A 17,429-nucleotide genomic window follows, 5' to 3' on the forward strand; every position below is an offset into this window, starting at 1 on the left:
AGGGGCCTTGGAGTTGTGCGTGTTTGGCTAATTCCGTTGATTTAATGAATAGATTATCGCTCAAAGGTTGGCTCATCCCATCATCAGTCTGGGGGGGATCGTAAAATGAGTACCACTTCTTGGGGGAGTTAGCTGTTGTCCCCACCGTTGCATTGTGGGACGTTGTCACGTGCTCGTGGGAACAAAACGATCCGTCTCCCGTGCTCGCGATAGCGCTAGGCCGATCACGAATCGGTGGTGAAAACTCCATGATCCTATGGCCGGGCCAAGTCCTCTTACTTCAACAGTCGCTGTTACTTCCTGATCACGTGGTGCTGAACTCACCGACACCAGATAAATGAAGATGACGACGACGACTGCTTGACTGCGATATGAAAATAATTCCCTCCTCAAGCCACTTGGCTAATTGTAATGACATGATGACACCTGCTGGCTGGAAAAGGGAAGCACGGGTACGGGCACCGCTAAGACAACATCCAGTCTGAAGGGAGAGGTATCTGCGGCAAAGGTAATGGGCGGGGTTGGCCAAGATGCTCTGGGAACCTGCTCGAAGGTTCCACGAGAGGGCGTGGCCGGAGGCGGAGCCTAGCCGCACCTGGGGGTATATAAGGGGGAGCGGACCCAGGGTTCGCGTGTGGAGTCTTGGGCCCGGACTATGTTGCTCCTCGCCGTCAATTCTCTCTCCGTCGTGCGGCCACGTGGAAGATCTCCTGCGGGCTTCCATCGCCATCCTCGGCGGAGTGAGGGCGGCGGGACCACGCCGAGTGATCTGCTGTGTGTAGCCAGTAGAGGCGTTAATATCTAAGTGTTGTACTCAGAGTAAGACGGACAAGGTTGGCCTGTGTTGTGCCCGTGTGAGAAATAAATAAAACGTTCCCTCTACACGACGTGTTGCAGAAGTCGCTCATTACATAATCACTGCTTTGTGGGTGAGCACTGAGACGCGACTCAATTCCCATTGTCTACATCTCTCCGTCAAACTCCATTCCAATAATACAAACAAAATGTGACTCTACGTGTTGCACACGAATCTCAAATCAGACGCCTATGGGCTCGTGTGTTTATAAGTTCTGCTGCTAAAACCGTGATCTCCCTGCAGATATAGCTAACAATGTGATTGTTGTGATTAGATGTCATTTAAAAACAAAAATCACTGCTCCCTACAATTGTCACGTCCAAAGTCGCACCCACACAGGTCGCTCATTTGACACGTGGCAGTTTTTTGGCAAAAGAGCCTCAGGAAATATCTCCCTGCGGTTGGGGCTGGGCATATGCTCCAGCTCATTCCATTGTTCCCCAAACGCGCACACTGCTGCACGTCGAACACCTCGGACTGTATTGGCAATACTTTATAAGCAACAGACGCTACTTAAGTGGTAAAGCATTACGCACGTACTGTACGTCGAACTTCTTTCGCACCGTACCTAGCCAACCGTGCTAATCATGCTAACGTGCATCAGCCACGCGATATCAGCAGCCTGGTGAAGGCCCTTTGCCGGAACGTTGCCTTCGTTTTACGGCCTCGCTGCAATCGTAGAGCGAAGGCCTCAAGCCTCGGGGCCACGTGACCCTGTGGACGGAGGCCCCCCACTCACAAGCAAGACGGGTCGCAGTTGCAATCCAGGACGGGGGTCGTCGACTCGACACAACGCCCCTCTGTTCCTATGGGGTGCTGTTGGGAGTCTACAGTGCCTGTTGTTTTGGGATATCCTGGTCCCCTTCGGTGGGAACGTGGAATTTGTCTCTGACTGGATTAGGACCTGCGGCAGACACGAACAAGGCCCCATCGCCAGTCTGGGCGAGGGAGGCCACTTTTATTTTGAACGTTTTAAAAACACAACGCGCAGCAACTGCGCTAAGAACTCGGACAAGCAGCCCTGCCCACCCCTTCCCCCGCCCACTTCAACCGGTACTCGCCAGCGTGGTGAAGTATGGCCAAACACCCCCCCCTCCTGTTGACCGACAGCGGTGTGGGGTGGGGGTCGCCTTCATCCTCCAGCGGTGGCTTGGCGGAGAGGGGGCTGCAAACGATGGAGACGCGTGGCCGCACGAGAAATTGGCAATTCGGACTTTACAATCTCGGCGGACGAGGCCCCACGAAGCTGAATCAGTTCCACAATGAGCACGACCACAGCCTCAGGTCGTTGGCGGTGGGGGAGGTGGCGGCGGTGGTGGCAGCTACAGGACACTGCGAGGCGGGGATGTGAAAACGAACCAGAGGCAAACAACGTGAAGAATCCGCAGCGCGTGATGTACGCGAGACAAACCAGAACGAACTTTGTTCAAACGGCACATTAAGCCACGGCGACTCGGGGTGTAATCACAGCAGCAGCAGCACGGGCACCTCTACAACAACAATTATCATTATTATACACTGGGAGCACGCAGCAACCGCCCTGTCGCGGTTTACACAACTGGACAATTGGCAAAGTGGAGAAGTCTCATCGGACCTTGCGTCAAGGCGAGCACAGGGGCCGCTGTGCCCACGCAGAGGAGAGTGCAGGGGGGGGCAGGGGGGGGAGAGGAACCAAAGGGAGGGAGGGAGATGCGAAGTGGGTGGGAAAGTGTGATTCGAGCTATCGGCGATCCGTGTGAGCGCGACATTCAGAGCAGAGGCACGGAGCGATCCGCCTTAATTGAGTCCACAAAGGGAGGGAGCCAAGCCCGCAGCGGACACGCGCGTGCTGTCGAGTGCGACTACAAAGAGAGGCTCTTGCCCGAAACGTCGCTTATCATATATCTTGTTTCCATTTAAGGCGGGGTTATCGACGAGCGAGTGGTGTTATCGACGAGCGAGTGGGGTTATCGACGAGCGAGTGGTGTTATCGACGAGCGAGTGGTGTTATCGACGAGCGAGTGGTGTTATCGACGAGCGAGTGGTGTTATCGACGAGCGAGTGGTGTTATCGACGAGCGAGTGGTGTTATCGACGAGCGAGTGGTGTTATCGACGAGCGAGTGGTGTTATCGACGAGCGAGTGGTGTTATCGACGAGCGAGTGGTGTTATCGACGAGCGAGTGGTGTTATCGACGAGCGAGTGGTGTTATCGACGAGCGAGTGGTGTTATCGACGAGCGAGTGGTGTTTTTTTTTGCGTGACTCGAGTACGGCAAGAGGTGTGGACATCTCGCACGCACGACGGCCACACGGTAACCGTTGGGAGCATCATCATTGTTCCTCCGCCCGCACACACGCACGGCGTGCACGGCACGACACCTCGCACGGCAGCTCTCGCGGAGAGCCACTTGGATAGCGAGCCGCACGCAGCCGGCGGCGAGCAGGAAGCTACCACACGTCCAGCGCGCCTCGAGTCGCCGTCCCAGCGAGGAGGAGGAGGCACAGCGAGACGCACGCGGAGGAGACGGCACCACGACGATGTCGTCTCGCGTCCACTCGGCTCTCTCGCCGCCGCTGTCTTGCCTGGGCTACGGGCAGCATCAGCTGCTGCTGCATCGTCAGCTCCTGCTGCTGCTGCCGGCACTGCTGCTGCTGCTGCTGGGGGGCTCCGGCGTGACCGCTGCCGGGGATGCCGCGGGCTCGGCGCGGGCTTGCGGGGCGGTGCGCCAAGCGTACGCGGCGCGGGGGCTCCCTGCCAGGGGGGTCCCTTCCCACGAGATGGCGGGTGAGTGGAGTGTGTGGGTGTCGGTGGGTGGGTGTCTGTGGGTGTCTGTGGGTGTGTGGGTGTCTGTGGGTGTGGGTGGGTGTCTGTCTGTGTGTGGGTGTCTGTGGGCGTGTGGGGGTCTATGTGTGTGTCTGTCTTTGTGTCTGTGGGTGTATGTCTGTGTGTGGGCCTCCCCTAGGTCGACTCAGCCTCAAATGAGTACCTGGTGCTGAGTGTAAACATCGGCACTGGGGAGACAAAGGCGGTCGGGCGTGGTACTGGCCACCCACCCCCTCGTGTACCGTTCAGGCCTTCATAGGTGCTCGCTAACAGCCCCTAGAGTCTGTCAAGGCTATATGGGGGATCTTTGTCTTTGTCTGTCTGTGTGTCTGTCTGTCTGTGTGTGGGTGTCTATGTGTGTGTCTGTGTTTGTGTCTGTGTGTGTGTGGGTGTCTGTGTGTGTGTCTGTCTGTGTGTGTGTGTCTGTGGGGAGCGGCAGTGTAGCGGGCAGCGCTATGCTGCGCTACGAACCCGGCGACCCGAGTTCGATTCCCGCTCACGGCCAATATCGGTGACGATTATCTGAACCGGTCCTGGGCCTCCCCTAGGTCGACCCAGCCTCAATTGCGTACCTAGTGCGGTTTCTCAACATCGCCACTGGGGAGACAAAGGCGGGCGGGCGTGGTGTTGGCCACCCACCCCCTCGTGTGCCGTGCCGGCCTTCACAGCTGCTGCTCGCTAACAGCACTTGCCCCTCCAGTCTGTTGAGGCTACACGGCGGCGTGCGGGGGGGGGGATTTTTGTCTTTGTAATGTGGTCTATGCGTGAGTTGGGGCTGCCATCAAGCCAGCAGTGGATAGAGAATGACTTGATGACACCACAGCTGTCAACCCACGCGGTTTATTCCGAATTCTTGTCAAGGGACATTGAGTTTTCACGTCCATACGGCGAACAGCCGTTTCAATACGCGCACAAAGAATGTGTTTTGTCTGTTGGTGTACCTCGCTTGTGATGGGACTTTGCAGGATGAACGCTGAGATTTATAAGGCCACGGGGTGACCAATAAGGTCTGAGTTGGCCTGTAATAAGGTAGGGCACTGACAAGGGGTTGACAGGTTTGTGATATACGTGATATGTATACACACGCAGAGTAAACATTAACGTCATCGTGGAGCATATAAATAACACTTCATAAGCCGCCTATTCACTGACTCCCCACTTCTGTGCCAATATACACCCCACCCCCCACCAAACATGTGTCGTTGATTCAAATACAATGGCAGACATGCAAGACACATGTATGTACGACTCCTTGTCAATCGCAAGTCCTGTCGGGCACGAGGGGAGGAGGGGTCGTTGTGGCCATACTTCACCGAGCAGGTCCGTGCGGGTTGTTTGGTGAGAGGCGGGGTGCGGGTTGTTCACTGCTGATTGCCGCCGTGGCCGGGAATTGAATTCAGGTGGGCGGGCTCACAAAGTGGCGGTGCGCGCACCGCAGACCGGCAACTGCTGCTGCTGCTGCTGCTCGAGATCGCACCGCACGCGCCGTTCACGGGCGGTGTTCACGAGAGTTGTTCACGGGAGTTGTTCACGGGAGTTGTTCACGGGCGGTGTTCACGGGAGTTGTTCACGAGAGTTGTTCACGGGAGTTGTTCACGGGCGGTGTTCACGGGAGTTGTTCACGAGAGTTGTTCACGGGAATTGTTCACGGGCAGTGTTCACGGGAGTTGTTCACGAGAGTTGTTCACGAGAGTTGTTCACGGGCGGTGTTCATGGGAGTTGTTCACGAGAGTTGTTCACGGGAGTTGTTCACGGGAGTTGTTCACGGGAGTTCACGGGAGTTGTTCACGAGAGTTGTTCACGAGAGTTGTTCACGGGCGGTGTTCACGGGAGTTGTTCACGGGCTGTGTTCACGGGAGTTGTTCACGGGCTGTGTTCACGGGAGTTGTTCATGAGAGTTGTTCACGAGAGTTGTTCACAAGAGTTGTTCACGGGCGGTGTTCACGGGAGTTGTTCACGGGCTGTGTTCACGGGAGTTGTTCACGGGAGTTGTTCACGGGAGTTGTTCACGGGAGTTGTTCACGAGAGTTGTTCATGGGAGTTGTTCACGAGAGTTGTTCACGGGAGTTGTTCGCGGGAGTTGTTCGCGGGAGTTGTTCACGGGAGTTGTTCATGGGAGTTGTTCACAGGTGGTGTTCACGGGAGTTGTTCATGGGCTGTGTTCACGGGAGTTGTTCACGAGAGTTGTTCACGGGCTGTGTTCACGGGAGTTGTTCACGGGAGTTGTTCATGGGAGTTGTTCACAGGTGGTGTTCACGGGAGTTGTTCATGGGCTGTGTTCACGGGAGTTGTTCACGGGAGTTGTTCACGGGCTGTGTTCACGGGAGTTGTTCATGGGCTGTGTTCACGGGAGTTGTTCATGGGCGGTGTTCACGGGAGTTGTTCACGGGAATTGTTCACGGGAGTTGTTCATGGGAGTTGTTCATGGGAGTTGTTCACGGGCTGTGTTCACGGGCTGTGTTCACGGGAGTTGTTCACGGGAATTGTTCACGGGCGGTGTTCACGGGAGTTGTTCACGGGCTGTGTTCACGGAAGTTGTTCACGAGAGTTGTTCACGAGAGTTGTTCACGAGAGTTGTTCACGGGAGTTGTTCACGGGAGTTGTTCACGAGAGTTGTTCACGGGAGTTGTTCACGGGAGTTGTTCACGAGAGTTGTTCACGGGAGTTGTTCACGGGAATTGTTCACGGGCAGTGTTCACGGGAGTTGTTCACGAGAGTTGTTCACGAGAGTTGTTCACGGGAGTTGTTCACGGGAGTTGTTCACGAGAGTTGTTCACGGGAGTTGTTCACGGGTAACAGAGTCGTTGACACGAGCACGCCGCGTCGGCGTCTCGTCGCTTGAAACTTGCATGAGGCGCGTGCCCACTGCGCGTCTCCACCACCGCCACCACCGTCGTCAGCATCGTCGGTGCCGTCACCTCGCGAAGCGGCCATCAGTCCCGACGAATTCCCACCGCGATGTCCGCGTTTCCGCACACGACTCATCCCCCCCCATCCGTCCTTTGGCTGCCATTCCATCGCCGGTCTCGTCCACAGGCCATCGCTCCCTCGACGTAGACGTGGTCTGCCCACGACGGCTTGCCGCCCTTGGCAGCGTGGCGCCTCCGGGTTTTGCCTTTTTGGTTTTCCCCTCTTTCTCTTTCTCTCGGTGCAGAACACGGAGTTCGCGCGAGCTCCGTGTTCTGTGCCCCACGTCGCGTGCCTTCCGAGCCGTACGCCGCAGCCGGAGCTGGGGTTAGTCGACGCGTCAATGAGACGTGGACACGCGCGCACGCCTCGCTGTGTGCGTTGGAATACGCACGACATTGGAATACGCCGATACCATTTTTCTCGTGAAAACAACAACAACAACAACAACAACCACCACTTCCATCCTGTTCTCGTTCGCTTCTTTATTTTATTTTAATTACAATCTGCTTTTCATAATTGTCTGGGGTATACTTGGCATATTATGATCCGCTGTCAAATTACAGACGATGCATTCCTCGAGAAAATTGTTAACTATTTAGCACGCACACTCTCTTATTGCTACTACTACTACACATTGTTAACTATTTAGCACACACACTCTCTTACTACTACACATTGTTAACTATTTAGCACGCACACTCTCTTATTGATACTACTACTACACATTGTTAACTATTTAGCACACACACTCTCTTACTACTACTATACTACTACGACGCTCGTTTGCCCAGGGCAACCACAGTGAGCCTCACGTCTCTTTTTCAGGAGGGTCCTGCCAGGTTTTCGCAGTAAGTAGGGGGCGACGATTGCCGAGTGCGATGCTAATTGAGTGACTTGCGGTATAATTCTTCCAATTAGGACCAGGACGTCAGCGCGCACACAGCGGCCTGCTACTTACACACGACGTCGCACGCTTTTTAAAGGTCACTGCAGTGGCAGCAATAACCAGGGCGGGCCGCCGGATTCGAACCGTGACGCTCGGCAACACGCGGCGACCGGCGCTACCGCTGGGGCTGTCACCGCCCCGACGTGTGCAGTGCATCGCTGCAGTGCCGATTGTCAATTCTTGCCGACGGCGAAATATTAGCGGCGAGTGAGATACCTGAAGCAGCTCTGGGTTCCCCCTCACCCCGCTTCATAAACTCGTAGCGACCAGCGCGGTGCAGTGTGCTCCCAGCAACACCCGTGACCGACATGGCATGTGGAGACTTTCATCCAGCAGTACTTTGACAAAAGGGTCATCAGTTATTTCGCTACTACTATTACTATTATTCATAGTATACTTCTTGAGTCAGGTCACGTAGTGATCTGACAAAATGTGTGTTGTTGACACCCTCCACCATCGAACGCATCCAAGCACATCGTGTCAGGTTGGTGGGGTTTTAACGACGCCAAAATGTGGCCGGATCGTTCCGTGGCCCGACCCAGAAATCATACTCTGTGAATTGTAACATTTGGCTGTGAAACCCTTTGTTACAACTCGGATGTGGGGTTTGCACTAAATGCTGCATTTAGGAGACTTGGAGCCAAGGGAGAAAAAATAAATGGCAGGAGTGGTCAATAAATCTCACCGTGCTGTCCCCTGCTAGTGAAGAAAGGGCTCACTGCTCCACCGATCGATCGACCACTTGATTGATTGATTGATAGCGAGTGGCCAGTGACCGCTAGTGGCAATGGCTTGAGTCCGGCGTGGTTTTGCACATTTTACGTTGCCCCCTTCGATTTTCGCAGGAGGCATGACTCCAGGGAGTCACAAATCTGACACACCTGGGTGGCGGTGGTGGTGGTGGTGGTGGGTGGGGGCGGGCGGGCGGGTCAGATTTGGGGTTAGTTGCCGAGCAAGATGCATTGGCGTCCGATATCTCTCGCGCAGTTAATCGTTCCCCTTGTTACGTCTGCCTCTCGGAAAAGCGCGGTCAAGTTTATAGCGCGGGCGGGCGGGCGCCTGCGGTCCAAGCGTGATGGAGGCAAAGCGGCGGCGAATCTCGTGGAGTTTTTCGCGATACTCCCCGATCGCGATGTGTGCGTGAAGAAAGGCCACCACTGCCGTTAAAACTGTAAACTATTTTTTATTTTACCAGGTAAGGCCCACTGAGCTATTTCGCTGTGTCTTTTAGAAGTGACCTGCCCACCACAAAGTGGCTGGCTTATCATCGTGTGGAAATGTATAGCAGCCAAATACTCTTGAACGCGTGATGTTAATTCTAAATGCGGAGGGAAAAACCGGAGGACCCGGAGAAAAATCCACGTGACCACGGGGAGAGAGACACGGAAACTCCAAATACACAGCAGCTGTCAGGGTCGGGATCGAACCCACGACCTCCTGTATACCAGGCGAGGGAGTTAAATATCGTACCGACATTTTTCACTTAACTATAAGCATTTAGGATGAGGGGGGCTGAGAATTCAGCATGGGGGACGGTGTAGAGGTGGGGGCACACTCCTCTAACCACCCCAAGGTTACAGGACTGCCTGTGGTAAGGTCGCCACCTTTAGCACAGACCAGACTCGAATATATTCCCCAGTCAGTTCAAGGCCCCTTCAAGACGACGCAGTCCATCGTGGGTAACCTCCAACACGGCGCCACCACGTCTCGGATGCTACACCCAGGCGGGTCCAGGTCAACGGTAGCGCCCGCATAGGTGAGGGCACCCACGCCTCGTCCGTGCTCGCCTTCTGCGCCCTGCCGACGATCGTCAGCGTTGGGGCCGATTCGGTCGGAGGCCACGTGAACGTTTCGTGAATTGCAGGGCGGAGGGGTCGCGCACGTGCCCAAGTGAATAATGCGCAATCTGCATCGTTAGTGTCACTGCGAGCGTGATATTTGTCAAAGGGCAGATGGGGAGCAGTGACACGGGGCGCCGCCTTACGTCCTCACGGCGGCTGCCAGCCACCGAGAGCGTCCGTGTTGTTGGGCAAGCCGCACGTCGTCAACGCGTCTGCCCCGCGCGCTCCCGCGGCGTCACGAGCGACGAGCCGGAGTCGCGATCCAGAGGTCGCCGCTTCGACGCGACCTCCTGGCGTGGCAGCTGAACCCCCCCCCCCCCCCCACCGTAGTTGGTCACTCGGCCGGTCGCACGCGGTGGGGTAAAGTGTGGGCACTCCCGCCTCGTCCAAGACAACTGGGCAGCGTGGAAGAGTAGACCAAAACACCCCTCCAGAGGGCCTCTGCGGAGCTCGCTCTCGTGGCGGGCCTCCCGCCAGCAGTGGCGGGAGTGGGCAATTGCAGGGTTGCGCCTTTGCCTCGTGCTGCTGCTGACCCCGTTGTTGACGCGATGTCCACTCCACGTGCCCTTCGGGAGGGCGCCGAGTCCATCGGTGGCGTGGCGCTGCCACGGATTTAAACTTTCAGTGGGGACGGGGGGGGGGCTGTCTCGAGGGTTGCCGCCACCTCTGCTTGTGGTGATCCCGGGGTTGTCGTGGTTAATCTGTAAGTCTCCCCCGGGGCATGACGAGTTCTTATGTTTGACTTGGCCAGCAATCAACCTCTGTGGCATCATCATTAGAGAACTACATTATTATTATTGAACACATCGTGTGGCGATGCTGTACTGGCAGTGGTGCACAACAAACAAAAACGCAACAACAACAAAAACAACAATTAATACAGCAACAAAAAACACAACAACAACAATTAATACAACAACAAAAACACAACAACAACAATTAATACAACAACAAAAACACAACAACAACAATTAATACAACAACAAAAACACAACAACAACAACAACAATTAATACAACAACAAAAACACAACAACAACAATTAATACAACAACAAAAACACAACAACAACAATTAATACAACAACAAAAACACAACAACAACAATTAATACAACAACAAAAAACACAACAACAACAACAATTAATACAACAACAAAAACACAACAACAACAATTAATACAACAACAAAAACACAACAACAACAATTAATACAACAACAAAAAACACAACAACAACAAAACTCAACACATTGGTCAATACACCGCTCCCCTTCAAAGGGGAGCTCCGCACTGCACAGCAGAGTGCCACAGGCCCCCCTTCCTGACGGCACGATGCATGTGCCCCATTGTTGAGTGCCCCAAGCTCGATTGTCCATTCTGTAAAGAACCGAACAGTGGACCCCTGCTCTACTGTGTCGAGCTCGTCATCCTTCACCCCACCCGCACCTCCGATTAGCGCGGTCGGCTACGCGCAGTGTGAAAGAAGTTCAAGGTTCGTAAAGTAAAAACGCATGTGTGTGCAATTTGTGGAGTTTCCGTGCGTTTATAGTTGCCATAGGGGCTGCACGCACACGCGCACAAACACCGCACGTGCTGGCGTTTGGCCGATTTGCATGAATCTAGTTTCAGATTTTTTCCCCAAGAGATGATGGGAAGGGTTTTCTGTGTTGGTCTTTCACGGCGGGTTTTAACGTTTTTCCTTGCCCCGCTGAGACATTTTTGCATTTTAACACGTAGCAGGCTTTCGTGACCAATATCATCCATAATAGGTTTTTTTTCAGTTCGCGTAAATACATAAATGTGTCGTTAAAACCCACCACCACCCGACACAGCCAACTAGTAAGGGTTGTCACGTAAACAGAACGTGCCCATTCGTCACTAGTACAGCACACCGGTGTGTTGGAGAGCCAAACCACAACATTTACAATCTGAGTACGACGTTTCGCCAGTAATTTGCATTTATGATGAACCAGATGATCAACATCAACCCTTGGCGCCGTCGCTGGCAGGCGATTTTGGAGTAAATTAAATTTTAATGACAAAGCCATCCCGCTGGGGAAATTACAGCTGATGAGAATAATATGGCAGATTTTGTTCATTACGGATTTATTTTCTCTGCAAGACGACGTTTCATCTCGTTTCTTATTGTGTTAACAAAAAAAGAAATATATTTGCCAGCGAATATATCAGGATCAAGGGATGGATTTTTGAGTTCTGATTCTAACACTAAAGAGCGTGGAGATTCATGAATAGTTTTTGTAAGAAATGGAATTAAAATTGCTGAACATGGAATGATCAATCCAGAAGGCAATGGTATCGATGGTGACGGTGTTTTCTTTTGTAAAGTTTGTGAATAATGTTAACAATGTCCTTGCAGAAACTAACGGTGGAAGGTCCAGACAGGGATGGATAGATGAAGGCCTCAAAGCACAAGATGACACAGACGGGGTTATGACTGATGATCTAATATTTTGTACTTTTTGATAGAAATAAGAAATACATTTCTCCCATTGAACCACCGATGTAGATGCAATGAAAGGATTTATTTTTATGATAGAGAAGGTAATTCATTGTTTCGTATAATTTAGTGAAGTCTCCCTCGGCTTCGTTGACAAGCCTAGAATAATCGTCAGTTTTGGCTTTAATCGTCAGTTTTGGCTTTGACAAGCAATATATGCTATGCTTGCAAGTGATTGTTCCAGATCTGTAAATGAACGTCAAGACCAGTTTATCTCCACTGCCTCTCTAAGCAACGTCCAGCTGTTTCGTTGATCATGCACATGCGTTGTGTACCACGGAGTTGAAGAAGAGTGTGTCGACTAAATAGTTTTGTGAAAGGATACATATTGTTAACTACTTCTGATAATGTTTGATTATAGTGGTTCACAGAAGGTACATCAGGAGTAAGGAAAGTCGGATTTAAAAAAAATCAAGAATGTGCGAAGAGACTCGAGCAGGTGAGATATGATGATAAGACCGATAAGAAAAGGTGGTGACATCAGGTGGAGGATTTGTAAGGCAGGCAGAGAGATCAATGCGGTAGTGGTCACTGTGAACCACAGAGGAGATTAAGAAAACAGTAATTGCAATGTTGTTTGACATTACCAGATCTAAGATATTGCCTTTCGAACGAGTAGGAGAATAAATAGATTGAGTCGGTCCAAGGGTACCAAGAATGGACAGAATGCAGATGTAGAAGGATCTCTCGGGTTATCTAAATGTAAATTGAAAGCACCAACAATTATATTACCAGAGCAGAAGACAGTGAGCCGTGATACGTAATCTGTGAAGTCTTACATAAAGCCACAATGAGCCTTAGGTGGGTGGTAGAATATACACAGTTTCAGATGCGGAAAGGATGATAAGTGAAGGTGGGTGCAGCTGGACAGTTTCATATTCACGAATTTGAAATTATCTTCTTGGTTCTTTCGGTAAAGTCACGTAGAAGGGAAATAACAAAAATAAAATAAAAACATAATAAAATACAATTCTCAATTGAATTTTTATTATTTTATTATTTCCCTTCTACGTGACTTTACCGAAAGAACCAAGAAGATGAATCCCTGCAGTCACAAAAGCTTTAAATCGGAATTTGAAATGAGATTTAGCAATCGCAACCACACCACCACCCCAACATGATGGCCGCGCACATTCAAATAAGTGGTAAACCGTGGAGGAACCGATTCAAGAAAATGGACCAATATCTGATGGCGAATGCCACGTTCCAGTCAGGCAGAGAATGTACGTAGTCCTCTCCACAAGAATATCATTAATATGATCAGTGTTTCATTATCAATGGACCGAATGTTGAATAGGGATCACCTAACAGTCGTTGGGAATCAGTGGGGTTTGGTGTAGACGGGGATTACAATTTTGTGGAGGAGACCTTCGATTCCTGCGCGGCTGTGGATGAGAGTACGTCTTCATCAAGGTGGGTATGTCATAGTTTAAACCTCGACCGCGGTCAGAATGAATGCTGTGTTGATTGCTTTGTCTGGGCGGTTCACTTGATGGGTACAGCCTTTGACCGCGCCGCCACCAGAGTGCGGAGCTTTGGTCGCCGTCTTAACATTCCCGGCATTTGACAAGCGCCGTGGACGTGGAAGCCAGGTCGATGTGAAGTATACTTCAGTCCCAGCAACAACAAAAAGACTCACGGGTGTAACTCGTTGCCGCACTTCAGAAGTAGGTGACGATTGCTGGCGTATAAGCAGCCCAAAACCAACGAGCCACTGGCAGAGCAGCCAAATTGGTTCAGCCAAGATATTGGCTTTTCATGTAATTTTTTACGCTTGACATAATTCCCCACTCGTGTATTTTTTATGCACCCCCCCCCCCGCCCCATTCCCCCGTCCTCTTCCCACCACGCTTCGCGCGGCTCGTGATGAATCGTCTGCGCGAGAATTTGCCGCCCCGCTCTGCGACGGAGGCCTGTGATCTCGTCATCTCGCCGAGGAGGAGTAGGGGAGGGGGTTTTAGTCGAATCGACCGACCCTCACCTGGTTTAAATAAAACCAACGTTTGATTTATTGAACCGCGCTCGCATCGACCTTGCAGACGCATTAGGAGGAGAGGGATTAAAGGGGGAGGAGATGTTCAGGGTGAGGACGACTTCGCCGCGACGCTCGCCACGCGGAGACCTCTCCCGGACTGGGCGAGTAGGAGTCGTTCATCGCCTTGCTGACTCTGCAAGAGGACCGAGGCAGATTTTACACAAACTCCTTCACGGCTCGTAGTGCCTCTCCCCAGACTCACGGCGCCTGTCCCCAGACTCACGGCGCCTGTCCCCAGACTCACGGCGCCTGATCCCAGACTCACAGCGGTGGACACTTTGTTCGTGCTCGCCCACCCGTTGCCTGCGCACGCAGCGACTCCCAGAGCCATCAACGGTCACGGCCACGAGCGCTAAAAAGGCACCGCCCCTGCGATGGCCGTCGCACGCCCCTGTCCTGCCGGCCGAGAGAGCCCCCCCCCCCCCGCCCCGCCAGCGCGACCTCCGTAGAGCGAGCCCCCCTTGTGACAGGGTATTTGGTCCACTCTTCTACGTTGGCAAACGTTCGCGCGCCCGACCTCGTCCGTCGTAGCGGCTGCGCCGTGTCGCTCAGGTGCAGCCCGGCGGGTGTGACGTGCGGAGCGGCCCCGCTCGGCCATCTCACGTTGACGGCCCTCCCTCCCTACCTCTCTCCCTCCCTCCCTCCCTCTCGACTCGGCGTCGACTCACCTTGGTGGGCTGCCCCCTCTCCCCTCGGGCTCTTGCGCCGAATCCGCACGACGCCAGGAATTTAGAGTGCCGGCTTTGGGTGATGGTTAATAATGCGGCGACAACGGAGCAAAACGCTCGCCAGAGTCTCGTCACACGGAATCGACCGCACGTCGCCCTGAGCGCATTTCATTGACGGTATTCACGCATTTATTTAAACAGTTTTTATTTTAATTCCGCGTGCCCGTTGTAGCTGCGCTGTTGCACAGGCGTTGCGGCCAAGACTTGCTCACAGAGAGCGCGGGTCAAGAGGTTTCATTTCTCATTTCACATCACAAACACACTCCAAGTTCATCCAATTTTGAGTGATATGGGCACGTAATGGCCTCAACAACGCCCTTCATGACCCTATCTCGGTACTAATCTTACACCTGATCCCCTAACCAATTCCTTAGTCTTATCCTAAACCCAGCGCCGCCTCTTAACTGTATTCTTGATTCCATCCTGATCGCTAAACCCTCATCTGAAATCTTAATCCCACAGTTCTTAACCCTCCCCGACGTCCCCATCCCACACCTCAGGCCATAATCCTAACCCTTGACCCCATTTCTAACCCGATTCCTGTGGCCCACAGCCCTTAACCACATCTCAAACCTTAACCCCCTGCCTTTGCCCTGACCCCTTCATCCTGTGCCACCCCAACCATCCACAAAAGGAAGATGTGGGTCCCATATCTTGGAGGCTAAATGACCCCCCCGCCGCCTCCCCACGCACACACACAGAGAGACACGGCACAACACAGGGGCGTCTTTGTAGATGACGCTTTAGCGCTGGACGTCCGTCTGAGAGAGAGTGCGAGAGAAAAGAGCCTTCACAAGCAAAGCGCCGTCTGGGTGGGCGTCAATGGGGCTCTTCCCACACCCATCCACCCCCCAAAAAGAAAACCGCCGCTTACCCAAACAAACGAAAGCCCGTGTGGCCTGCAGAGCCGACAGCTGAAAACGACACATTTGCATTAAGCGGCCGACTAAATGGAATCCGCCTCCGAGTTGTTTAAAAAGCTAAACCGCCGCTCCCCGCGGCTGAGGGTGTCGCGGGCAGTGGGGGGGCAGGGGGGGGCGAGAGGGGGGAGGGCGGCAGCGTTCGTCGCCTAAGCGTCTGCGCGCTGACAGGGCTCCTCTCGGCGTGGACATTCCACGGTGCTGTGGCCGGGCGGTGGGGGGCCCGTTTCCCGGTTCCCGCTGCGAGGAGAATTCGACGGCTTCGGCCCAAAGTCGTTCCTCAATTTTTTCCCTTCTAAATCAAAACCTTGGCTCGGACGATGCGCCGAGTCGGAGAAGACAACATCGTCGCTTGCCACAAAGCGGGCGGGGGAGAGGGCGCTGGGAAGTTGCGTGTGTCTGTGTGTAAGTTGAACTTCTTTCGCACTGTACGTGGCCAACAGCGCCGCCAGCCGCTGGCGAACTTCCGACGTTGTTGGCGGCGGCGGCGGCGGCTGAGTTACGAGCGCCGCTCGCCGCCGCTGTCTCTGCGTCTGATATCGTCACTTGAATCTCGACGCCGTTTGAGATCGAGCACCCACGAGGACAGATTGAAAAATGTCCGCAACTGCGACCCGGGGCATTGCCTCTGATTCATCGACGTGTTTTGAACTCCTCTCTCTTTCTCTCTCACCCCCCTCCCCCCCCCCTTTGGCGCCTCGTTCCCTCCTCCCTTTCATGCGCTTCATTCCTTTTGGCTGCTGCGAGCGCTAATCCCGGATTGTTTGAATGCCAGTCTTGGCCGACAGCAATGGGCCAGCAGTCGGATATTAAAATATAAAACAAATAGCAGCATCTTACGTAAATAAGGGTTAGCTGCACTCAAAACATCCACCGTTTGAGCCGTTTCTTGTGTTTTCTTCCCACATTCTAAGTCAGATTTTTTTCTCTCTCAAACAATCACAGAGCAGCGGTGAACCCGAGCCAGTTGCAAATTCCGCATTTTAATGGCGGTGAGGGGGGGGTCAGTCTGTCCATTCCTCTTATTTGCTCTGGAAAGCCTTGGTAGGGTTCCCGTGACGGATTTCCATTCGGATCCTCCTCGGATCCTTCTCTGTGGATCTTCGAGCCGTGCAGGAGGAAACCCCGAGTGCCCGGGAGGGAGAACGCCCCCCCCCCCACCCCGCGCCCCCCACGCGCCCCTCACACGCTACGAAGGAGACAACGCTCCGAATGCGCTCGCCAAGTACAAGTCGACCACAACCCACCTGCCGTGCTGCCCCCCACCCCCCCACCCTGTACAGGGGTCACTAAGGATCACTAAGGATACGGCTCCCAAAGAGGTCACAGGAATCCGAGCCCCCCCCCCCCCCCCCACAGTGGCCGTCCGTTACAATTCGCTTGCCGGTTTGTTTCAGCGTCAATCGACGAAGGGGGTCGCCCCCAACTCCGGAGCCTCCGTCGGTCTCACGGCGCCACGAAAACAACAAGGCGCAATCTCGAATCGGGATTCTTTGGGTCCTCATTTCGAGAGTTACGTCCCAGGGGATGGTAAGGACGGGGGGTGGCGCCATTTATTGACAGCGCTCACGACCAGGAGACCGCTCACTCCTCCTCGCACTCCTCCTCCGCCGCCTTCTCGTTATCAACGGCGGAAATCTGTGAAAATGTCCCCGTCAAGTGGAATGTATCGTCGCTGTTGTTGCTGCTGCTGCTGTTGTTGTTGAGAGGCGCAGGAATGTTTCTTTGGGCCGGGATCGTTGCGCTTTTGACAGTCCCGTGGAAGCTGCCCATTATTTCGCCCCCACTGCGGAGCCCTTTTGGATAATTAATACCAGAAGGGAGACTTGGCTCTGCGTTGTGGCTCGCTTCCTAGCGCGCTTGGTGAGAAGCG

General features: G+C 53.5%; 1 protein-coding gene across 2 annotated transcripts in view; it reads left to right on the forward strand.

Moving 5' to 3' along the window:
* The first annotated feature begins 2,512 nt into the window (after positions 1 to 2,512).
* LOC144946977 (glypican-6-like) overlaps positions 2,513 to 17,429 on the forward strand; it is a 117,393-nt gene continuing 102,476 nt past the window's right edge. The window contains exon 1 of one of the 2 annotated variants that reach the window (XM_078876057.1): positions 2,513 to 3,620. In XM_078876057.1, coding sequence (XP_078732183.1) covers positions 3,374 to 3,620 — 247 coding nt within the window. In that variant the 5' untranslated portion in view covers positions 2,513 to 3,373. The remainder of the gene's footprint in view (positions 3,621 to 17,429) is intronic. The other variant, XM_078876058.1, reaches the window with a different exon arrangement.

Source organism: Lampetra fluviatilis, chromosome 43 (genome assembly GCF_964198595.1).
Source record: "Lampetra fluviatilis chromosome 43, kcLamFluv1.1, whole genome shotgun sequence".
Lineage (NCBI taxonomy): Eukaryota > Metazoa > Chordata > Hyperoartia > Petromyzontiformes > Petromyzontidae > Lampetra > Lampetra fluviatilis.